The 26,519-nt window shown below is 42.4% G+C and overlaps 1 protein-coding gene across 5 annotated transcripts in view; it reads left to right on the top strand.

Moving 5' to 3' along the window:
- Positions 1 to 26,519, top strand: part of PAM (peptidylglycine alpha-amidating monooxygenase) — a 280,372-nt gene that overhangs the window by 196,736 nt on the left and 57,117 nt on the right. For all 5 annotated transcript variants that reach the window (XM_075325058.1, XM_075325057.1, XM_075325056.1 and 2 more), the window contains exons 13-14: positions 1,805 to 1,992; positions 2,087 to 2,158. In XM_075325058.1, coding sequence (XP_075181173.1) covers positions 1,805 to 1,992; positions 2,087 to 2,158 — 260 coding nt within the window. The remainder of the gene's footprint in view (positions 1 to 1,804; positions 1,993 to 2,086; positions 2,159 to 26,519) is intronic.

Genomic DNA, 26,519 nt, shown 5'->3' with positions numbered 1-26,519 from the left:
TAAATATATACGCTCCCATGAGTCCGTCGCCTTCTCTGGTTAGAGACCTTATCTAGATTTAGGGCAGTCAGAAACACATTTACAGCATATGGGCTTCCATTAACCATTCCCAGTGTAGAGTCACCTATCTGTAGATAATGTTGGTGAAATCCTCCTGTTCATGACCTTGAAACTGGCCATTCAAATATAAAAAAAAAAAGATTGCTTGTTTTTTTTGGATCAAGTATGTTTAAAATGGTCTTCAAGAAGTTTTTTTTTTTTCAATATATTCTGTTTTTGTTCTCAGAAGAAAATTCTGCAGTCCATTTTGTGACTGCAGACTGACAAATCTTGACTGTACACAATGTGCACACTATGATGATTCCCTGATATTCCATATGCGAGTGAGCGCCCTTGTGACTTCATGTATAGATTTTGTATACTTGCAGTCATGTGCTGACTGGACTTGCCCTGCTTCTCAGAGAGATTTGAGAGAAGTTCAGAAGTCTAGTCGGCATGTGACCGCAAGTATGCAAACTCTATACATGAAGTGACGTGGCACTCAAATAAGAAATGTAAGGGAATGGTGATAGTGTGCACAATTTGCAATCACATCATTTTTCTTCTGAGACTAAAAAATGTCTTTATCTAGTCAGATGAAATGTCTAAGATTCTTCTCTATTATCCATAACGGAGAACTACTACAAACAGCTGTGTTTACCATAACCATTGATTGGATGCACTACTACATTTTCCCTGTAGAGACCGCTGCTCAGGGCTGCCACTAGGAATTTCAGGGCCCCATACTGGCAAAATGTTGGTGTCCCCTTTAGACTCTGCCCAGGCGTCACCCCAACTCTGAATACAAACCTTAAATCTTGCACATTCTCACTGCCATTCTTGGCCAAAAGTGTTAGAACCCTTTAAGTTGTTCCAGAAAATGAAGTATTTTCTTCAGAAAATTAATAATACACCCCCTACACCGCCCCTCTCCATAATACACCCTCTACACCGCCCCTCTCCATAATATCTTTTGCACACTGCCCCATGTATAATATCCCCCACACACCCTGCTCCTCTGTATAATATCGCCACACACTGCCCCTCTGTATAATATCCCACACACTGCTCCTCTGTATAATATCCCCCTCACACATTGCTTCTCTGTATAATATCCCGCCACACAGTGCGCCTCTGTATAATATCCCCCCACACACAGTGCTCCTCTGTATAATATCCCCCCACACACTGCTCCTCTGTATAATATCCCGCCTCACACACAGACTGCCCCTATGTATAATATCTCCACACACATTGCCACTCTGTATAATATCCTCACACACACACTGCCCCTCTGTATAATATTCCTCAAGTACACTGCTCCACTGTCCTTGCTTCCGCCACATGGCTAATTTGCATGCAAAGCCCTAGAAGGGCTTCATATGCAATTTAGCTGTGTGCAGTGGCTGAAGCTACACTGCCCCTATGCTGCTACTGTGACTAGGGCACAGTGAAGAGGGGGCCCTGCCAAGGCCTGGGACTTAATAAAGCTAAGTAATTACCCCAGGCCCTATACACCAGTCATGTTGTCATGCACTAATGGTGGCCCTGCTGCTGATGAGGGAATGTTATTGCCATCTTGTGAGCGGATTTATTTCCTTGTGACTGCAGTATCCCGTTAATCAAGCTACTCCTGCACAATGAACGCCTTTAAAGCGCTGCTTCTTTGACCTTTTTTTCCCTCCACCTATCTGATTATAAATTATAATTTCAAAGCATATGGCACTTTTCCTACTCACTGACTTTTTTTCTTCTCTTGTAACAGAGGAACATCAAGCGATGAAATGTGCAATCTGTACATTATGTATTACATGGATGCTAGTCGTGCTAGTTCATATATGACCTGCATACGCACAGGAGACCAAAAACTATTTCAACACATCCCTGAAATAGCCAATATCCCTGTGCCTGTCAGCCCAGATATGGTGATGATGGGGCACGGCCATCACCATGGTAAGAATCGTAAAATTTAGAACTTTCTGCTAAATTATCTAATCTTTGCTTTTACGTATCATGGGAATATTGTTGTTTTCTTTTTCTTTGTAAGATATGAAGGAACCGGAAGCAAGAAACATACAAGAGCAACCTAAGCGAGAGGAGGAAGAAGTGTTAGATCAGGGTATGTAGACGATGTGCTAATTATTTGTCATGCAGTAGTGTTACATGGTACTTGGCATTGCCAAAGCATTAACTACACTCATTTACAGGGAATGTTTTACATGTATATTTTGCCTCTTCATCATATCTAATGTAATCAATATGTGAATACACATACTTCTTATTTTCCCACATAGAGACTCTCTATAAATGTCTATACCTTTCTTGGTCCTGACAAAATCCATTTGGAGTATAACAGTAAGTAACAGAGGTGGGATGCAGCTGTATCTTCTCTCCTTACGCTGTACGTGAGATTACAGGCTGTGAGAGGGGAGAGGGAGCTTTTGCCCTAACAATTCTTAAAATAATGGGAATATACACCACTGCTTAGGCCAACTGATATATATCAATGGCATTAATGTCACATTTTATTTTACAATATTCCCAATTGCAAGCGTAAATACAGCACCGATACATATGTACAAGGCTGATTGTTTTTTCAACTTGAATGAATAGAGGGGCTGATCTGCGATCTTATGGAAAACTACAAGTTCCATGTGAATAAATCTGAAGTTTTGCTGAATGAAAAACCCTCAGCTCTGTATGTCTCTATACATATAAAGTGCATTTTCTGCCCAGTGAATGGATAAGCTGAATTAATTCTGTAGAAATGTATATAAATAACGTATATTCAGCACCAAGGCCACAGGTCTCCGAACACATAGTGCAGATCTGCTGTTTCTATGACAATACCACAAGAATTTGGAAACTCTTATCTTTTTAAAGCAAGGTGGAGAAGTATTCTCCAGTGAAAAGTCATTCTGATGTCAAATTGAAATAGTGTTATAAATTAAAAAGGAGATTGTTTTCAGACTATAATTGTGCTTTGTCGATAAATAAAAGACTACAGCCAAGTATATAGCTTTTATTCCGATTCAATAGTTATTTCTCAAGACTTATTTACTGCATATGATCTTGCCAGACGCTACCTGCAGCTCTAAAGGCTTGAACTGCAGGGAGGCTTCCGACAAGGCTTCTGTAATCAACAATAATTAAAAATTGATACTAATCTTGGACTTTCTGATATTGTGTAAAAGTACTTAAAGGAGCTGTCCAGTCACAACATATTGACAATCTGTTCATAGGATAGGTCATCAATATGGAATGCGTGAGGGCCAACACCCAGCACCGCTACCTATCAGCTGTTATATGCTGTGGCAGCCGGAAGATGTAAACACATTGTATGAAGCCGTGGTCTGCAGCTCCTTCACTGTGACGCGGCTGCTAACTGGTATTGCAAAACAGCTCAAGGTCAGCAGTATGACATGAAGTGACAATCCCTTTTAAATAGTAAATGATAAATTTCAGTGGTGGTCGGCTTCAGCTTTCCTTACATCAGCCTTGTCTCTGAGCACTGAACACTGTACTTTTGAGCTCTCCAGGGAGGTTGCAGTTCTGGAATATGACAGCACTGCAAAATAATGGGTTCTTGGTCACTTCATATTTGATTCCTCTCAAATCTTTGGCAGATAATGTGCATCTTGTTTTTACAATACTTTTTTTGTGATTTTGTTGACTGTTTGCAACAGAGCCTTTGGTAGTTCTGTGATCACACCCCAATATCTTAGTAATTTTGCATCCTTTTGAGACTTGTAACAATTTTTGAGTTCTCAGAGTGAGTTAAAGCTCTTTTTTTGGTCCATTTTTCCTGTGGAAAGCAAGCTACCTAATAATTATGCACACCTTGTTAAAGGGGGTTGATATCCTTAAGGCCCTGTCACACACAGAGATAAATCTTTGGCAGATCTGTGGTTGCAATGAAATCATGGACATATTGTTCCATTTGTACACAGCCACAAACCTGGCACTGATTGTCCACAATTTCACTGCAACCACAGATCTGCCGCAGATTTATCTCTGTGTGTGACAGGGCCTTTAGACCACATCCTCACTTATTACACAAACACACATCACATATCACCTGATCTACTTCATCCAACAAGCATTCAAGTTTATACAGCTTGGATATGGAAAATCACACGTGTGTGTGTGTGTGTGTGTGTATATGTGTATATATATATATATATATATATATATATATATATATATATATATATATATATATATATATATATATATATATATACAATATACTCATGCAGTGGGGAAAATAAGTATTTGATACACTGACAATTTTGCAAGTTTTCCCACCTACAACGAATAGAGAGGCCTGTAATTTTATCGTAGGTACACGTCAACTGTGCCAGGCGGAGTAAAAAAAATTAGAAAATCGCAGTCAATAATTTTTAAATAATTTATATTGCATTTTATTGCATGAAATAAGTATTTGATCACCTACCAACCAGCAAGGATTGTTGCTCTCACAGGCCTGTTCTTTTTTTCTTGAAGAAGCCCTCATACTCTGCACTCATTACTTGTGTTAATTGCACCTGTTTGAATTTGTTATCTGTATAAAAAACACCTGTCCACTCAATCAGTCACACTTCAACCTCTACACCATTGCCAAGATCAAGGAGATGTCTAAGGACACCAGGGACAAAATTGTAGACGTGCCTAAGGCTGGGATGGGCTACAGGACAATAGGCAAGCAGCTACTTGAGAAGACTCAATTATTAGAGAATGGAAGAAACACAAGATGACTATCAATCATACTCAGTCAAGGGGATCCATGTAAGATATCGCCCTGTGGGTTAAGGATGATTCTGAGAAAGGTCAGGAATAAGCTCAGAATTACACAGCAGGACCTGGACAATGACCTGAAGAGAGCTGGGACCACAGTCTCAAAGATTACATTTAGTAACACACTACGATGTCATGGATTAAAATCTTGCAGGGCACTCAAGGGGCCCCTGCTCACGCCTGCACATTTGCAAACTCATTTGAAGTGCGCCAATGACCATCTGGATGATCCAGATGAGGCATGAGACCAAAATAGAACTCGTCGTGTTTGGAGGGAGATCATCCCAACCGTGAAGCATGGGGGTGGAAACATCATACTTTGCCAGTGGTTTTTTGCAAAGGAGACAGGAAGACTGCACCGTATTGAAGGAAGGATGGATAGCATATACAGCTAGATTTAGTCCCAACATCCTCCTTCCCTCAGTAAGAGAATTGAAGATAGATTGTTGCTGTGTCTTCCAGCATGATAATAACCTGAAACACACAGCCAGGGCAACTAAGGAATGGCTCCGTAAGAAGCATTTCAAGGTCCTGGAGTGACCTAGACAGTCTACAGAACTAAAACCAATAGAAAATCTTTGCCCATCGACAACCTTGAAACCTGAAACATCTGTATGGAGGGGTAGGCCAAAATCCATGCTGTAGTGTGTGTAAACTTGGTCAAAAACTACAGGAAACATTAGACCTCTGTAATTGCAAACTAAGGTTTCTGTACTAAATATTAAAGGGAACCTGTCGCCATTTTTTTGACTAGTAAACCAAAAGTGTCACCTTCTGCAGCTCCTGTGCTGCATTCTATGAAGGTGCACCTTGTTACTGACCCCCCCCTTGCAGACCCCAAAAAGAACTTTATGAAATCCCACCGTGTTGTATGCTAATAAGCTGTGTTGGCCAGATGGGCGGGCTCTATTTTGTCTCCTGTCCCTCCTTGTCGCTTTGTTCGCCATGCTCCTGTCATGATTGACAAGGATGGCGCCGCCGCCGTCATCATCCCACGCCGCTGTCCAAGTCTCGCGCAGGCGCAGTTCCCTGTGGTCATGGTCGGGTACGAGGATGACTCTGCTGTCATGCAAAGCGCCGACCATGATCTCACGCCTGCGCAGATACATCACCGACGCACACGAGGTAAACTGTTTTTATGCTCTGCCCGCGACAGGGGTATAGAGCAATTCGCCTGCGCGAGACTTGGACTGCAGTGTGGGATGATGGCTGCGCCATCCTTGTCAATCATGACAGGAGGATGGCGAACAAGGCGACAAGGAGGGACAGGAGCCCGAAATAGAGCCTGCCCATCTGGCCAACACAGCTCATTAGCATACAACGATGGAGTTTTATAATGTTCTTTTTGGAGTCTGCAAGGGGGGGTCAGCAACAAGGTGCACCTTCATAGAATGCAGCACAGGAGCTGAACAAGGTGACACTTTTGGTTTAATAGTCAAAAAAATGGTGACAGGTTCCCTTTAAGTTTTGTTTTTCTATTGTGTCAAATACTTATTTCATGCAATAAAATGCAAATTAATACAATGTGATTTTCTGGATTTTTTTTTTTTTAATCCTTCTGTCACAGTTGAAGTGCACCTGTGATAACAATGACAGACCTCTCCATTCTTTGTAGGTGGGGAAACTTACAAAATCGGCAGTGTATTAAATACTTATTTAGAAACATTGATCGTTTATTTTTATTTAAAAAAAATGCAGAGTGAATGAAAAAATAAGAAATCATGACTGAAGGATTTGTACAAGCCTCCATCCACAAAAGATCTGTGGTTAGTTCTCCAAGATGTTTAGAGAAACCTCTCTGCTAGTTTCCTTCACAAACTGTGTGCAAGTGCTTTATGAAGCGTTGCTGCTTTAATGCTGTTTTGAATGTAATAAGCAGTCACACCAAATATTGATTAGATTTAGACTTCACTTCTGTTTGTTCCATTTACATTTTGTTACTTGATAAAAATGCAGTATTAATATTTCTACTTTTGAAGGCATTCTTACTTGGCAGCATTTTTTCTACACCTGATATTAATAAGAGATAAAAAAAAATAAATCTATACAGTATTAAAAAAAGATGGCTGATTTCTTTTAGAAACAATGCCACGCCTACCCCTATGTAACTTCTAGCACTGTAACTGGGCTCCATTGAAGTCAATACAATTAAACTGCAATACCATGCATCATGACCTGTGGACAGTCAGTTGTGCGACTGGTTTCAGAAGTTCAGTCTTATTTGTTTTAATTCACCTTTGAAATGATTAAAATATAATGTAAAGGGGGGTCGCTAATGGACTAAAATGAGCTCTGCAAGTTAAATCACAAATTAGGTTACAATTAGTGGCTCTAATTTTGGAGGCCACTAACAACCATTCATAATAATAATGGTCAATGATGGAATTGACCTCATGCAGGGGCAGACATATCATTAGTGCAACCTGTGCGGCCGCACAGGGGCCCAAGAGCTAAGGGGGCCCATTAGTATCTCCAAAGCAGGTGGAATTGGGCATCTTGATGAACTCTTGGGCTGCAAAGAGACCATATTTTGTTCTTGCCCAGGGGCGTATTTCTGTCTGTGTCCACCAGGGACCTCATGTGATGGAGATGGAGAGATTTATTTTTATACAATGTGCCTCTCCCCTGGAAAGGAGTCATAAATGACTTTTGGAGGAGGACATTCAAACTTTTACAGTTAACAAAGCAGTGATAAAATGTCAATTTATTTAGCAAAGTATTCTAGAGTGGTACTCATACATACAGTTGAGATCAGCAATTATACCATACAGAGAGCCCCCAGAGGTCAGGATAGTGATAGGCTGCTAATAAAGGATCGCATTTTTTGGATTTGTTTTATACAAATCCATCAAAATGGCATCCAGGATTTATGAAAAAAAAAAAAAAAATACTATTATGCTCACTTAAGCTCTTACCATGCCTGTCCCACCACTGCCTAGTCCTCTGATCACTCTTCTTTGGCCTCCTTCTTTCAGGTCTGCGCTGACTAGATGGCATGTGAGTGCACTGAACGTCATTAACGTATGAATTCTGTGAACCAGTTAGGGGGTGAAAAACAAAGTATTACATTCACCGTTCCCCTTTCTCACACCTGTCTCACTGCTACTTGGGCCTTCAATCCTTCGATCACTCCCCTTTTGGCCCGGTATTCTGGTAGGCAGCACAGGTGTCTAGGCCAAATGTTCTCACATGTCAGTGAGATATACCATGTTCCCTGTAACTGTTTTAAGGGGCACACATCATCATATCAACAGTGTGTCAGTAGCGCCCACCGGAATATCCAGAAGATGTAGGCTGAAATAAAGCAATAGAAGAACTGGGCAGTTGTGGTAGATGTATGAGGAGGGCCGTGGAGAGTGGAATATACTAGTTTATTGTCTTTTTTTAACCTTTTCTTTGTAGATTAAATTGGCACCAAATTTATTCAATGCAAATCGCATCTCCGTTTTCATCCCCCACTCATTTTCTTATCCCAAATTGAGCAAATCTGCCCAAATAGAATTTTGGGACATTCAATTAAGTTGTACCACTGAGTCCAGTCTCTGCATTGTGCACATGGAGTGCTTTGTAGGCAAAAATAAAGCCTTGGCTGTCTTCTCTAGGGAAACACAGTCTGATACTGTTTAGCTGCAGAGCTGGGTTTGCCGCTTCTCAGGTATTCTTTTTGTAGTGTATCCACAGGACATTTAACATGACAGAATGCACCCTATTTAGTCTTGCTCTGTACACTGTACATAGTGAAGGACATGGCGGGGGGATCGTGATGTGGTTTGAAAGAGACAAGATTTGATTTGAATAATTCATGTTCATTTTTTGTATCCTTTGCCTGATTGAGCAACGGCTATAGTCTTTAGCCATGCACTGATTTTGGAATTCAGCAGCAGCTTTCCCACCACCATGCCCTTTGCACCGCATGGCCGATCCTCCTTAATCACACAGACTTGTAAAGAAGGGCTGCATTGAAATGATAATACCCTGCTATAACAAAGGATGCGGAGATGCAGACTTTCTAGTGTCACATTCTTTTCCAGAATTTATCCAACTTCACAGCATAAAAGTTTAGATTCCAGTTTGTATATAATCATCCATGGATAAAATCTAAACATTTTCTTCCATTACATTACACTTACAGTGAGGACAGTATGCAATGATTTAGACACTTACATTATATTCTTAGTAAAGCATTTTATTTTTGCTTTTATTTGTTAGTGTCATGAGATTTTAGTTTATTTTTTATTTTGCTGTATTAACCTTTTGGCTACTTGACTTTTTCATCAGTTTTCTTAATTTTCTGGTTTATTCACTTTGTATTCTATAATGGTAGTGAATGTTCTACATAGAAACTGACCTAAAACCTCCAAATTGTAGGATACAGGCACTCCTCTCCTTACAGGAAACCTGTCACCAGATTTGTCCCCTATAAGCTGTGGACACCACCAGTAAGCTCTTATATACGCTCTGTCTAACATAAAAAACATCTTTTATGATAGTCACCTGCAGGGTGGTCTGGTCCGATGGACATCACTGGTCTCGGTCTGGCGCCTAATATCTTCTTGTGATCGCCATCCTCCTTCCATGCGCCATGTGGATGACGTGTCCTACATCATCCATACAGTTTCTTCCATTGCTCTCCTGCACACGCATACTTCTCTCTTTCCTGCTGAGGGCAGAGCAAAGTACTGCAATGCACAGGAGCGGGGAAAAGTCAAAGATCACCCATGCATGCGCACTACAATACTTTGATCTGCCATTAGCAGTGCAGAGAGAAGAGCTTGAGCGCAGTGGAGGACACTGTGTGGATGATGTAGGACGTGTCATCCACACAGAGCTGGGAAAGAGGACGGCGATCTTAATAAGATAGCAGGCACCTGACCCATGACCAGCGACACCCACTGGACCACATCACACCGCAGGTAAGTATAATAAAGGTGTTTTTTTTTACATTATACAGATCGGCCTGGGCTCTTATATACAGTATTTTAGAACGCTGCATATAAGAAGTTACTGGTGGGAGCCACAGGTTATGGAGAACAAATCTGGTGACCGGTTCCCTTTAATTCTGTATGTGATTCAGATGTACTAGTTAATACTATAAGAAGAGTAAATGTTAGATTTTTTTTTTTATATATATATAATGGTGCTTGCGTCAAAGGCAGTAGGAAGCCCCATAATATTTGCCTTGTTGATTTCCTATGTGTACTTCTCACACATTTTCTTTATCCATTTAGGAAACTTATGCATATACGTTTTAGCAGGGAACAGTAATCCTGATAATCTCTCTAGAATTATGTGAGTTATTACCTAAACTTTCTACTGGCCTATGGTAGTGAAGGGGTGAATGTTAAATTCAGAAGTGCCCTATAGTAGTAATGGATTATAATTACTGCGGGTTTAGGATTATGAGGCTTTTAATTTTTTTTCTATAGGTTATGGCCTAGGAAAGTAAAGGTATACACAGTACACATAGTTTCATTTTACCTTAACCCTTCACCACCCAGCCAGTTTTCACCTTCCTGACCAGGTCAAATCTTACAGTTCTAAATAGTGTAAAGGGCGTTTTACACGCTACAATATATCTTACGATGTGTCGGCGGGGTCACGTCGTAAGTGACGCACATCCGGCATCGTAAGGTATATTGTAGCATGTAACAGCTACGTGTGATTGCGAATGAACAGTAAAACGTTCATCGCACGCACGTCATTCAATTCCTAAAAATTGAACGTCAGGTTGTTCATCATACCCGTGTGAGACCCTGGGAACGATGAACAGATCTTACCTACGTCCTGCGGCTCCCGCCGGCAATGCGGAAGGAAGGAGGTGGGCGGGATGTTTACGTCCCGATCAGCTCCACCCCTCCGCTTCTATTGGCCGGCTGCCACGTGACGTCGATGTGACGCCGAACGTCCCTCCCACTCCAGGAAGTGGATGTTCGCCGCCCACATCGAGGTCATATGGACAGGTAAGTACGTGTGACGGGGGGTTATTCGTTTGTGCGACACGTTCAACAAATTGAACATGCCGCACATACGATGGGGGCGGGTACGATCGCATACGATATCGTATGCTGGATCGTATGGTGGAAAGCAGGCTTAACTTTGAGGTAATAAATCTGGAAAGCTTCAATATTTCCCAATGATTCTTCAGACCGTTTTTTATGACACATTGTACTTCATGTAAGTTTGCATTTATTTATAAAGGCATGGAAAATTTGACAACAAATTTGAAAATTTTCCAATTGTCAAACTTTGAACTTGTATACCTTTAAACCAGATAGTTACAGTGCTGGCCAAAAGTATTGGCACCCCTGCAATTCTGTCAGATAATACTCAGTTTCTTCTTGAAAATGATTGCAATCACAAATTCTTTGGTATTATTATCTTCATTTATTTTGCTTGCAATGAAAAAACACAAAAGAGAATGAAACAAAAATCAAATCATTGATCATTTCACACAACTCCAAAAATGGGCCAGACAAAAGTATTGGCACCCTTAGCCTAATACTTGGTTGCACAACCTTTAGCCAAAATAACTGCGAACAACCGCTTCCGGTAACCATCAATGTGTTTTACAATGCTCTGCTGGAATTTTAGACCATTCTTCTTTAGCAAACTGCTCCAGGTCCCTGAGATTTGAAGGGGGCCTTCTCCAAACTGCCATTTTGAGATCTCTCCACAGATGTTCTATGGGATTCAGGTCTGGAATCATTGCTGGCCACTTCAGTAGTCTCCAGTGCTTTCTCTCAAACCATTTTCTAGTGCTTTTTGAAGTGTGTTTTGGGTCCTGCTGGAAGACCCATGACCTCTGAGGGAGACCCAGCTTTCTCACACTGGGCCCTACATTATGCTGCAAAATTTGTTGGTAGTCTTCAGACTTCATAATGCCATGCACACGGTCAAGCAGTCCAGTGCCAGAGACAGCAAAGCAACCCCAAAACATCAGGGAACCTCCGGCATGTTTGACTGTAGGGACCGTGTTCTTTTTTTTGAATGCCTCTTTTTTTTCCTGCAAACTTTTTGTTGATGGCTTTTCCCAAAAAACTCTACTTTTGTCTCATCTGACCAGAGAACATTCGTCCAAAACGTTTTAGGCTTTCTCAGGTAAGTTTTTGCAAACTCCAGCCTGGCTTTTTTATGTCTCGGGGTAAGAAGTGGGTTCTTCCTGGGTATCCTACCATACAGTCCCTTTTCATTCAGACGCCGACAGATAGTACAGGTTGACACTGTTGTACCCTCGGACTGCAGGGCAGCTTGAACTTGTTTGGATGTTAGTCGAGGTTCTTTAACCACCATCCGCACAATCTTGCGTTGAAATCTCTCGTCAATTTTTCTTTTCCTTCCACATCTAGGGAGGTTAGCCACAGTGCCATGGGCTTTAAACTTCTTAATGACACTGCGCACTGTAGACACAGGAACTTTGAGGTCTTTGGAGATGGACTTGTAGCCTTGAGATTGCTCATGCTTCCTCACAATTTGGATTCTCAAGTCCTCACACAGTTCTTTGGTCTTCTTTCTTTTCTCTATGCTCAATGTGGTACACACAAGGACACAGGACAGAGGTTGAGTCAACTTTAATCCATGTCAACTGGCTGCAAATGTGATTTAGTTATTGCCAACACCTGTTAGGTGCCACAGGTAAGTTACAGGTTCTGTTAATTACACAAATTAGAGAAGCATCACATGATTTTTCAAACCGTGCCAATACTTTTGTCCACCCCCGTTTTTATGTTTGGTGTGGAATTATATCCAATTTGGCTTTTTGACAATTTTTTTTTTTTTTTTATTGAAGAGAAATTAAATGAAGATCATAATACCAAAGAATTTGTGATTGCAATCTTTTTCAAGAAGAAACTGAGTATTATTTGACAGAACTGCAGGGCTGCCAATACTTTTTGCCAGCACTATATATTACACAAAATCATTAATAAATAACATTTGCCACATGTTTACGTTACATCAGCAAAATATTTGTTTTTGAGGTGCCAGAACAGCAAAAATCCTCCACAAGTGACCTCATTTTACAAACTGCACCCCTTAATAAATTCATGTAGGGGTGCAGTAAGCATTTTGACACTACAGATGTAACACGTAATTTTATACTATTGGGCAGTGAAGAAAAAATAATTACATTTTTACCACTAAAATGTCGTTTTAGCCTCAGATTTGCAATTTTCACAAGGGAAATAGGTAAAAAAAAAGTCCCCACAATATGTCATATAATTTTTTTGAACTTGGCAATACCCCACATGGGACCATACAGTACTGTTTGGCCAGATGGCATGGCTTAGAAGGGAAGGAGTACTATATGACTTTTGGAGCACAGATTTTCTTAAATTGTTTGTGCATTCCATTTGCAGAGTCTCTAATAGAGTTGAGCGCGGTTCGTGGGTCGTGGTTCTCCAGTTTGCGGCTCGAGTGATTTTGGGGGCTGTTCTAGATCGAACTAGAACTCGAGCTTTTTTGCTAAAGCTCGATAGTTCTAGATACGTTCGAGAACGGTTCTAGCAGCAAAAAAAACAGCTAATTCCTAGCTGGCTTTCCGCTGTAATAGTGTAAGTCACTCTGTGACTCACACTATTATGAAATTTCAGTGTATAGTGTGCGGGAACAGCGCGTTCAGATCACTGCTGTATGGATAATGGCGATCGCCATTTTTTTTTTTTTTTTTCCTTGTCTTCCTTCCCTAAGCGCGTGCGCGTGTAGTGGGGAGGGCCAGAATGTCAGCCAATCCCAGACACACACACAGCTAAGTGGACTTTTAGCCAGAGAAGCAACGGCATGTGTGATAGGATGTCCATGTCACATGTCCCTGCATTATAAAAACGGACATTTTCCTCCAGCACGCCATTATCTGCCTTCTGCGTCCTTGGTGTCAGACATCACTGGCGCAGCTCCCATCGCCGATACAACTGTATACGCTCCATACACAGCGCTGGACAGCATAGGGATAGCACTTTCTATCAGTCCTTTTAAGAGCTCATACCGGCAGGGTCAGAGCCATAGGTGACAGGTCCTGAAAACAGAGTTTAACAGCTACACAAGATGACAGCGTCTGTGTAGCTAAGGTCAGGGATTTCCTCGCTGCATTTCCCCATTAGGAGGGATAGAAAGGCAGGCTTCCTTTCCTCTACCTAGAGACCCACAACCCTGCCACTGTACCCTCCTGCCCTTTGCACACTCAAACTCATTGTTACTAAGCCATTATACTAGCAAACACTGAGTGAACCTAGTGGCATCCTAAACGTGGCTATTAGACTTCTGTATAGTCCCACTTGTACAAAGATATTTGCAGCACGTCTGCCTGCATTGCACACTCAAACTCATTGTTACTAAGCCATTATACTAGCAAACACTGAGTGAACTTAGTGACATCCTAAACGTGGCTATTGGACTTCTGTATAGTCCCACTAGTGCACAGATATTTGCAGCACGTCTGCCTGCATTGCACACTCAAACTCATTATAACTAAGCCATTATACTAGCAAACACTGAGTGAACTTAGTGGCATCCTAAACGTGGCTATTGGACTTCTGTATAGTCCCACTAGTGCAAAGATATTTGCAGCACGTCTGCCTGTATTGCACACTCAAACTCATTGTTACTAAGCCATTATACTAGCAAACACTGAGGAAACTTAGTGGCATCCTAAACGTGGCTGTTGGACTTCTGTATTGTCCCACTAGTGCACAGATATTTGCAGCACATCTGCCTGCATTGCACACTCAAACTCATTATAACTAAGCCATTATACTAGCAAACACTGAGTGAACTTAGTGGCATCCTAAACGTGGCTATTGGACTTCTGTATAGTCCCACTAGTGCAAAGATATTTGCAGCACGTCTGCCTGCATTGCACACTCAAACTCATTGTTACTAAGCCATTATACTAGCAAACACTGAGGAAACTTAGTGGCATCCTAAACGTGGCTATTGGACTTCTGTATTGTCCCACTAGTGTAAAGATATTTGCAGCACCTCTGCCTGCATTGCACACTCAAACTCATTGTTTCTAATACATTATAATACCAGAAATAGAGTAAACTTAGTGGCATACAAGAAGTGGCTGTTGTACTCCATTAGTGCCCCACTGGTGCAAATCTATGTGCAGCACCTGTGCAGGACACCCTCCTGCTCTGTTTTTAATAAGCTATAATGATAGCAAAAAATACTGCCATTTAGTGGCATCATTGAACTGGATGTTGTATTTCATTTTTGTCCCACTGGTGCCAAGCTATTTCTAGCACCTGTGCAGGACACCCTCATGCACATTTTGCTACGCTAATGTTCTAGCAAACTCAGGGAATTCATTGCTGCATTTGATAATTCGGAGGGATAGAAAGTGAGGCTTCCTTTAGCTTTTCCTTCTGTTCATAGACAGCATCTCCAAGTCCACACCCGAAGAGCAATTTCTCCTCCACGTGTAAGTGTGGAGAGGCAGCTAGTGCGCATGCGTGTGCCGATTTACCCCAGCTGCAGCCTAACTACAGTGTTTCGCCTAGTGAGTATGCTCAGCCTGACTGTGCCATTCCTGAGGCTAAGTCTTCATTTCGGGATACAGCGCGTGCTCCCACACTTAGTGCGAAAAGCCTCTTTGCACAGGTACTTGCATTCCGTGCCGGGTCTAAGTCCTGTTTTGTGCCTAGACACCATGCTAAAGCTGATAGTCTTTTTTCAGAGACTCTATTTCATGCAACTGACCATGCTCAGGCACTTACTGCATCAGAAACTAGGTCCGGTAATGAACTCTTTGGCCCTGCCCCTGATGTGGGGGGCCCATATAGACCACAGGGCATCAGGTGTCCTGACGATGTGGCCAGGCCACTCCCAAATGGCTTGCAGAGGCCCGCCCCTATGACTTGTCACCTCATTATTGATGGTCAGACGATGACTGGGGAGGTGTTTGTGTCGTGGCAGCCATGAGGTCATTATTGAAGTTGCGGTTCCAAATAGGACGCTAGTTATGCCACTCATGACGTGTCACTCTGCTTTTGTCTCCAGGAGGTGCATTGTGGCCCACCCTGGTTTGGGGCGGACCCAGGTTATAAAACGGGCTGGAGCCAACAAGGAGGTGCGCAGTCTTCTGTTATGCTCCGAAAGAGCACACCTCCATGTGTTGAACCCATTGCGGCTTTAGGCCAGAGGTAGGCAGGGATAGGGCGTCGATGCAGGCCGCCACCACAGTTGGTAACGCAGAACGGTTAAGACCAGCTCCTGTCCTACAAGTCCTGCTTGTGCAGCCCAGTGGCATTAACAGGCCTGCTGCTGGTGATGCGCCTGCTGTCCACAGGTGTGGCCCCAATGCACACGGTCAGTGTACTGAATGGCCCCTGTGATGTTAACAGGGAGTTCCTGGGCTGGGTGGGTATGTGGACCCTGTGATGCTAACAGGGCTCCCAGTCTCAAGATCCAAGTGGCGTCTAACTCGGTTCAAGCAACTATTAGTTTCATAGCCACACAGATCTGTATCCTCCACCTAACCTTCCATTTGCCAACCTCTCCTTTTCCATCTGAGAGCACGGTGGACATTGACTGCTGATGGGGATATATACCTTTCTCTTTCTTTTCTTTTTAATTTTTGTTATATACCGGTAACATAGTATATACCACCTTATCCAAATCTGCCAGTCCCACCGTAACAGATGGTGTTTCTTCATCAAATGTTACTTTTGCTTAACCACCAAACCCACGGACAAAAACTTTTTTCCCCTTTCCAACACACCTGTTCCCCTTTCCACCAGCATTTGTCCTTTTTCAACTCATTTGGTATATGACCAAAAGTGCAACTCTGCAGGGACACCGTACTCAATGCCATCTCAACCCAGCAGCCAGCCCTCGGTCCCTCAGATGTGGACAAGTAAAAGCCCATTTCCTCCTATCCATGACAAAGCGTTGAGATTCACTCTGTGCAGCACTGGTGTTTACTGGAAAAGCAGATCTAAGAATCCGTACCACCTTCTACAGATACTCCTGTATACGTGCGTCCCTTTCTATGGCAGGAATTATTTCGCCAAATTTTGTCTTGTACCGGGGATCTAACAGTGTGGCAACCCAGTAGTTAGCATTACTTCGAATTCGTACAATCCGAGGGTCATGTTGTTGGTAGTGCAGCAAGAAGGCGCTCATGTGTCTTGTGCATCCAGGAGGACCAAGTCCTTGGTTTGTTGGTGGCAGAGAGGTGAGAATCGTGCCTCCTTCCTCTGCCCTCTCCCCCCAACCTCGCACAACCGAAATGTGAGCAAGCTCTCACTCATCTGCTGAGTCTTCCATGCCCATCGCAAGTTCGTCCTCCATTTCTTCATGGGCTCCTGCACCTTCCTCAACAATTTTTGCTGATACTATGCGCCCTTGTTAATCCCTATCCCCCACCATGTCTGCCGCCTAGGTGCCGTTCAACGTATGGACCTTGTACATCTTATTATCCCTTCTGCATATGATTCCTCCTGTACTTCCTCCCCTTCCTCTTGGACCAACACCTGACTCCGAATAATGCTTACAGTGTGCTCCATCTTGTAGATGACCAGAATTGTCACGCTGAGAATGGCATCGCTAGTGCTAAACATCTTCGTCGACATTTGTAAACTGTGTAGAAGGGTGCATAGGTCCTTGATCTGACACCACTCCAGCAGCGTGATCTGCACCACCTCTGGATCAAGTTAGCCCAGGGTATACATCATACCGTATTTCAGCAGGGCTCTGCGGTGCTGCCACAGACGCTGCAACATGTACAGATTCCAATTCCTGCGTGTCGGAACATCGCATTTCCGGCGTTTAACCGCCAGACCCTAAGACTTCAGGAGCGATGAAAGTTGTTGAGCTGCTGGGTGCGAAGGATGAAAGTGAGCACATAGCAGCGTGCCCGCTGCACAAGGCCATGTAGGCCGGGATGGTATTTTAAAAATTGCTGGACAACCAGGTTCAACACGTGAGCCATACAAGGCACGTGTGTCACATTGCCCTGACGAAGGGCCGCAGACAGGTTTGCATCATTGCCGCACACGGCTGTTAAGTCACCAACGTAGTCCACTCAATCAATTTGTACTCCGGTCGCCAGGTGACAACGTGTTCCTTTCGTGCATAGTGCTGATGATGGGAAAGGAGTCGATGCCTGCGGCGCAGGTGGACGCAGGTTATGGTCACCCACTGGGTTGCGTTACCTTGACAGATACAGAACCACAGGCTGAATGTAGGTGGTGGGTATCTCACAGATGAAGTACCATCATTCAGCTTCAACCAATGGGAAGACACCACACCCTTTTTTAGGCCCCTCCTGTCTGCAGACCACTGCCAGACAAAGCTATGAACCTTTTGTTACTGTTACCCCAGTTCAGTTTTATGAGTTTGTGTTCTTGTTACCTGACTACTTTTCCTGCTTGCTGTTTATGTACCTCGTTGGCCGATCCGCATTTCACCTCTGCTTGTTTTCTGATTAAGTCCTGGCCATCCCATTCTGTTCCTCTTCCTCAATTAATGTTTTTGACCCTGCATGACTACTATTCTCTGGAACTGCAGACTTCCACAGGTATTGATCAACTTGGGCCCTGTGTAATTCCAAATCACTGTATAGGGGTTAAAGGGTTTCAGGGTTCTGGGTGTCCAGCTTGGTGAGTGGCTTGCCTCTAGCCTATCCTTTACAGCCCATCTGAGTGTGTCGATCCAGGCAGGCGTTACACCGTGCCCTGGTCAGAAGGCCATGTAGGCCGGGATAGTGTTTTAAAAATTGCTGGACAACCAGGTTCAACACCTGAGCCATACAAGGCACGTGTGCCACATTGCACTGAAGAAGGGTCGCAGACTGGTTTGCATCATTATCGCACCTGACCTTCCCTGGCTGCTGGTTGAGTGGAGACAACCATTGATGAAACTCGGTCTCACTCTCCAGAGCTAACCGTCCACAATTCCTCAGCGGTGTCTCACATTTCCCCTACATTTCAAAGTAAACATTTGACCGCCTGATGGCCTTGAGCTCTGCTGCCAGCATAGTAAGGAGGTGTGTGGGATTCCTTGGGCGCAGTTACAAGGAAGGGTGGACTGACCACACAGGGTTTGGGCCGAGGTGGAGGACCCACACGAGGTTGAGGAGGCAGAAGCAGTGGAGGAACTTGTACATACAGAGGAAGGATTGACACACAAGTCGTGGGGATGGCAAGACTTGTACAGCAAACCCTTCTCAATCTCTCACCATAGTTACCGAGTGCCCAGTCAGCAACATGTAACTCCCCTGTCCATGCTTACTGGTCCAAGTATCTGTGGTGAAATGCACCCTGTCACACACAGAGTTTCTCAAGGAATCGATGAGGTTGTGTGCGACCTACTGTGTTAGCGCGGGCACGCCTTTCTTGGAGAAGGAGTGACGACTGGCCATCGGCTCTTGGGGCACTGCAATGGGCATAAGGTCTCGAAAATCCTCGGTCTCAAAAGGATGTAAAGGCAGCCTTTCTGTTGCCAACAAGTTGCAGATGATGAAACTCAACCTCTTAGGCATGTCATGCCCTTCGAAAATCATGTAAAACACAGCAAGGGGACTCCAACCACAGTCTCCCTCGTTGCCACTAATTGGGCCACACACACCCCACTTGACTGGCATCAGTTGACCCCCCCTTTTGAAAAAGAAAAAGATGCTTTGCATGAAGCACTCTCAAAAATACGCGTGCCTTTCCCGTCCCTTGGCTGACCCAGGGGAAGAAAAGTCCTCTGAGAGCCATGTCCACATTGTCAGTGGACAGACACGTGTGCTTATCTGCCAGCAGACCCCCAGCAGCACTGAAGACAGGTTCCGAGAGAACGCTGGCTGCAGGACACGACAAGATCCCCAAGGCGTACGTGGCAATCTCAGGCAATTTATCCAGATTGGAAGCCTAAAATGAGCAGGGCTCAAGTTGCACAGTAATGGCATCGATGTTTCCTTGCATATACTCATATATCTGTGTGTCCTTCTCTTTTTCCTTGTCCAGCTCTTTTGTTTTTGCATGAGTATATGTCCTTGTCACTTTCCCATGTGTTTGTGTTGTGTTGTGAGTTGTTTATCACCTTTTGGACACCTTTGAGGGTGTTTTCTAGGTGTTTTTATGTGTTTGTGAATGCCTGCCATTGTTTCCTATGCAGTTCGAGTTTGGTTCGTCGAACGTTCGACGAACCGAACTCGAACGGGAGCTCCGTTTGGAGAACCGACCTCGAGCCGAACCGCGACCGGTTCGCTCATCTCTAGTCTCTAAGTGCCAGAACAACATAAACCCCCCTCAAGTGACTACATTTTGGAAATTACACTCCTCTGGTAATTCATCTACAGATATAGTGACAATTTTGTCTCTGGAAAACAGCCATGGAGTCATACGCAGTGAATGTTGCAGAACTAAACATTGCAAATAAGCCCTTGTAGTGCCCAGTACATTGTAAAGCCCGTACATTGTGCCCAGATCATATTTCTGGAGACACACCACCTCGTAAATTAAGTGGCTCTCCTCACTACAACGTCAAACATGGTGACATTAACTGTGGTTTAGGCACATTGTGGTGCTCAAGAGGGAGGGGGGCATTTGGATTTTGGAGTGCAGATTTTGCTGGATTTCCTTTTGGTGGGAGCCATAGCGTTTTTCCAGAGCCTTTCTATTACTAGTAACATGGATGACCCCTATGTTTCTGCGGACCTTAATGTGGACTCATTTTGTGGGTTGAGTTGAATGCTATTGGTGTCAATTTGAGGTAAAGAGCATTTTGGATCAGTTCATATTTATTCCATGCTCTATCTTGACCACTTACATTAGGGTTTCCATGTACATCTTTGAAATACGTGGTTCAGGTGAAACCCCTGAGGGATCCAATCACTAATGAGGCAGCAGGATTCTGTTTGGCCTCTGTACAGCAGAGTCTGTCTTTTCAAGGGTGCAAAAAAACTATTGTTAACCGCACTTTTGTGCATGCCTAAATATACATTGAAAAAGATGGACACCACCGGACCACAGGCCAGATGGGAGTTCAAAGTGAATCCCTCTGCCTCATTACAGTAAATTTTCCATTGGGGATTTTGTCGGAATCATGTTTTTCAGAGATTTACATTTAATCCCTGCTTTCTATTCTGCTTTTTGTGTGGCAGAATAAAGAAGAAACAGCAATTCAAGAATTTTTGTTGTTGATTTTTCACTCTGTTCACTGTGTCGTAAGAGTGATAAGACCGCTTTATTCTTCGGGTCAATACGAATACAGCGATACCACATTTATGTAATTTTTTTATGTTTTGCCACTTTTTCACAATAGAAACAATTTTATAGAAAAATAATTGGTTTTGCATTGCCGTATTCTGAGAGCTATAGCTTTTTTATTTTTTCTCTGATGGAACTATATTGGGGTTTGTTTTTTTGCGGCACAAGATGACATTTTCAGCTAATAGAGGAACAGTACAACACAGCGTTATAAGGAAGAGCTGATCCAGAGTGTAAGACTACGTTCACACAGGGCGTTTTTGCTGTATTTTTTAGCGTGGTTTTTGCCTTGTTTTTATGCAAATTCATGCTAATAAATCTCTGCCTTCACAGTCCCAGCAAAGTATGAGATTGCAGAAATCTCATGCACACACACAAAACACCTGCTTTTTTTTCCGGATGGTTTTGTCAATCTCCTTGGTTGTTGAAAGAATAAACATGTGAATTCTTTTTAGTGTCTGCCATGATTTTTCACACTACAAGTCACTGAGGAAGTGTAAAAAGTTTAGTAAAAAACGCACTTTTTTTGGTGCGCGTTTACATAAAACGCGCACCAAAAACACAGAAAACTAAGGTTTTGTGGCAGAAAAAAATGCACGAAAAACACCCTCAATAGTTTATAGCAGTAAGGACCCTTCCTCTGCCTTATTTCATGTTAATCAGCTTTCTTTGTGATCGTTAAGCTTGTTCATAGCCCCAAAACAGCATTTGAGTGATTGCTGTAAAATAAAAAAAATATTACCCAGTTCGTTCTACAGGTTTCATAGTTTAGAGAAAATATGTTTGATATTTTTAGGGCCAAAACACCTTTGTAGTACATCAGAAAAGTCTTAAACTACAGCTCAAAAAGATACAGAAACCACTTAATGCTTATAGTGGCAAATAAAAAGTAATCTGAAATGGTGCAAGGTTCACATTCAACCCTCCGAAGATTTATATGGTGCCGGACAAGCACGAGATGGAGGCAGTGATGAAGTATAGAGCTGGTATCCTTTATATAGCGTGTTCTCCTTATAGCTGTAGAATTATTCCACGAGGGCAATCACTTTCTCACATCATATTCCTAAAATATTACAAATACATTAGCTTCACTTTACATTGTAAAAGTTTAAGTTTTGTAATCAAAATACGTATTAGGTCATTAAAATTCAGGACCATTTTGATGAATGGTATAAAGGAATTACAAAGTCATTAATGGTACCTGGACCTGAAACTATCACCTTGATCGCTAAAACACAAGTTTACCCGACAGGTCCTTTTACAGGCCTGAGTAGCGGACAGACCCTTCTTATATACTATATCCTTAGTGTAAAATAAACATAGCAGATGCTCACCTTCCACCCCAGCGGTGTCCCAGTATTGACCACGCCGGGTATCCCGAGGCTCATGGGACCTGTTTTGCCATGTGAACCATGCACCTAATCAGTGGCCACTAAGGCACTGCTTCACTTACTTCCGTCAGATGAACTTTATTGGCTCATTATTGGCCAATGATTGTCTACAGTGTTCACATGGCTTAACAATATTGCCTGAGTTCTGGGACACGTGGCGCACCCATTGCTGTTATGGCACCGGTGAGATAAGGGGGGGTCTGTTATTATTTTATTCTGGGGAATTTAGAGTTTGTGTTATCCAAATAGTGGACTTTAGCACCATAGTTACTAATGAATGTGTGGGCTGCATAGGAGACATCGTCACACTATCTCTCCCTTCTATGACATCAATGTTTGCTCTGCGGCATTTGTATGAAGCTGTGCTTTGCAGATTGATGTTGGTAATTCTTAGAGCTCATTTTTTTTCTTTTTCAAATAATGACGTGATAACTAGTAAAGCCGATTAAGTGTTCCCATGTTCATCCTGGTAAGAGTAATATATAGAAAGCTCTATATTGTCGGTCACTTTCCATCCTTCATTTATTTTTAACATTGAAATCCCTGAAATGGGGCGGAAAGAAGATTCAGTACATCAGAAGCTGGATATATTGACTGATTTGCAGAGTTTTCCTATACATCTTCTATGACGACTGTAGACAACTATGGATGCTTTTCAGAACATTGTTTAACTTGACAAAATTCTATTGAAGTTGATGAGATCTGTGTTTCGCATATATATCATTTGGTTAAAAATGAATGTTTAATCCTTAGCCTCCAGCCCTTAGCCTCCAGCTTCGATAAAGGAAGAATTGAAAAAGTTGGGTTTGTTTAGATTAGAAAAAAGGCGTCTCAGAGGGGATCTCATTTCTATGTATAAATACGTGTGAGGTTGATACAAAAGACTGGCACATGACTTATTCCCTCCAAAGATAATACTAAGGACCAGAAAGCACTCACTGCGAGTGGAAGAAAAGCGATTCCGACAGCTAAATAGGAAAGGGTTCTTTATAGTTAGAGCAGTCAGACTGTGGAATGCTCTACCACAAGAGGTAGTAATGGCAGATACTATAACAGCTTTCAAAAAAGGGCTGGATGATTTCCTCAGTACACACAACATTGTTGGTTATAAATGACTTAATGACAAAATATAGAATTGGTGGAGGAAGGTTGAACTAGATGGACCTAGGTCTTTTTTCAACCTACGGTATGCAATTAAATGCGATACAGTTGTGTTTTTGTTAAGAAGAAAATGCAATCATAGTGAGGGTTCGGAGCATATAAAGAATCTGTACATTTTTTCCATATTAGTTCATATGTCATTGACAGCCTATTTCATTAGGCTTTGAAGACAGGACTGCAAATATTTGGGTATGGCTGTGCGTATCAGTGGTACTTTTTTTTTCCTACCGTATGCAATAAACTGGCCTTTGACACAGTGGACATTGATCTCCGATTCTGGATGACACCGGTTGAGTAATGGTAACCTTTGTGTGTGTCTTGTTATTGCACAAAAATGTCGAGTCCATCCATCTGTGCATTTTCCCTTCCGATTAGAACATTGTAGATCTAGGACTGATGGATGAGTTCTTTAAACAACACCTTGTAATCTGTCTTACATCATTTCACTACGACAGGTCAGCTACCAGATATTTCATCTCTTCTAGATACATTATATATTGTGGTTTGCACACTATTACAGTTAACATAAGAATGGGTTTATTCTAGGAGGCAATATAAAATTGTCTTGTGGAGGTCCGAATGCTATGACCTAGATCTGTGCCTTGACTTTCTTTGAATAGTGAATACTGTAAATATCGGGCAGTAATAAGATTTTCGGCTTACGTTCAGTCCCTCAGTCCCTTTTTATAGCCAAGTCTTTTAAACTTTTAGCACTAAACATTTTATAATATTGAGTATTCCGGTATTATTAAAGATGCTTGCCAAATCTCCATAGTGATCATCATTAGATTGTTATTACACCCTTTTATATTGTTTGTGGACGGATAGGCAATGCCAGTATTATGAGACATGAACAGAGACCAGACTCAAGCACGATGATTATACTGAACATTTGTAAGAGATAATGTTTTTCAAACTTGAAGTTTGTGGAAAAATAAATAATAAAAATATATAAAAAGTTGAAACCAGAAGTTTACATACACTATCTAAAAAGACACATCTGCATGCTTTTCTCACTATCGGACATGAAATCAGAATAAAGCTTTCCTGTTTTAAGTCAATCAGGATTACCAAAATGATTTATATTTGCCAAATACCAGAATCATGAGAGAGGGAGAATGTTTGAAGACATTTTTATTACTTTCTGCAAAGTCATAATTTTACATACACTAAAGTACTTTGCCAATATGGAACAGCCCATATGATGATGTCAAGTCTTTGGAAGCTTCTGAGACACACCTGTGGATGTATTTTGAACACTGCTTCTTTTCATAGCATCATGGGAAAGTCAAATTAAATCAGCCAAGATCTCAGGAATAGAATTGTGGATTTGCACAAGTCTGGTTCATCCTTGGCTGCAAGTTCCAGATCCCTGAAGCTACCTCATTCATCTGTACAAACAATTATACACCAGTACAAACAAGATTTGAATTTCCAGGATTCATTTTGCTCAGGAAGGAGACTTGTTCTGTGTACCAGAGATGGACATGCTTTGGTCAGACATGTGCATATCAACCCAAGAACAAAAGCAAATGACCTTGTGAAGAAGCTGGCAGAAGCTGGTAAGATTGTGTCATTATCCACAGTGAAACAATTACTGTATCAGCATAAACTGAAAGGCCACTCTGCCAGGAAGAAGCCATTACTTCAAAAGAAACATAAAAAGCCAGATTAATGTTTGCAGATGCACACAGGAACAAAGACCTTAATTTTTGGAGACCTGTCCTGTGGTCTGACAAAACCTAAATTGAATGGTTTGGCCATAATGACCATCGTTATTTTGTGGGGAAAAGAAGAAGCTTTGAAGCCTAAGAACACAAACCCGACTGTGAAACATGGGAATGGCAGCATTATATTGTGGGGCTGTTTTGCTGCAGGATGGACTGGTGCACTTCACAAAATAGATGGTATAATGAGGAAAGAAGCTTGTGTGGCAATACTAAAGCAATATTTCAAGACATTGGCCAGGAGCTTAAAGCTTGGGCAGAAATGGGTCTTCCAAATGAACAGTGACCAAAATCATATTGCCAAACTGGTTAGAAATGGGCTTAAGAATAACAAAGTCAATGTCTTGCAGTGGCCATCACAAAGCTGTGATCTCAATCCTATTGACAATTTATGGGCAAAGCTGAAAAGGTCGATGCGAGCAAGGCAACCTACAAACATGGCTCAGTTACACCAGTTCCATCAGGAGGAAAGGGCTTAAATTCCTACCAACTATTGTGAGATACTTGTGGAAGGATATCCAAAACGTGTTATACCCAATGGAAAAAAGTTTAAGGGCAATAGCACCAAATACTATTAAAATGAATGTAAACTTTTCACTTTGCAGAAAGTAATAAAATGCCTTGAAACATTCTCTCATTATTCTGGCATATGGCAAATTAAATAATTTTTGGTATAAGAGATGAGCGAACCTGAGGTTCAATTTTTGAACCACACACCAACTTAAAAAATAACAGAGCTTGGGTTCAGAGTTTAGATGCTTTACATGCAAACGTAACTCACGCGAGCAACGCTGTGCTCAGAGACGGTCGGTGCTCAGCCCTGTGCAAGCCGCTTGCAGTGTTTGTATGGCTCACACTTGGGGTAACAACAGCGTGCTTAGATGTAGGGTTTAACAAAAGAAAAATTGGATCTGCGGAAGCGCAGATTTAGATCTCTCCGAGGGCACCCTGCATACATGATGCTTCCGCAGCCATTTTCTTGAAGTCTATTGCGTCAACCGCTGACAGGCTCAATAGCTCCCGCCGCGACACCCCTGAGCCCACAGTATCGTCGATCCTCCTGATCCGCAACACGCAGAGCCATAAGTATTGCTAAACTTCCGTCCTGTGACCCTCCTGAGCTGCAAACACCCCTGTCCTCTGAGCCAGCAGCATCGCCAACCCATCCTCCTGAGCCGCTCTACCGCCACCGCTGCGCCATCCTGGTGAGC

Source organism: Anomaloglossus baeobatrachus, chromosome 1 (genome assembly GCF_048569485.1).
Source record: "Anomaloglossus baeobatrachus isolate aAnoBae1 chromosome 1, aAnoBae1.hap1, whole genome shotgun sequence".
In the NCBI taxonomy this organism is placed as follows: domain Eukaryota; kingdom Metazoa; phylum Chordata; class Amphibia; order Anura; family Aromobatidae; genus Anomaloglossus; species Anomaloglossus baeobatrachus.
This window is presented reverse-complemented; position numbering and strand designations above follow the sequence as displayed.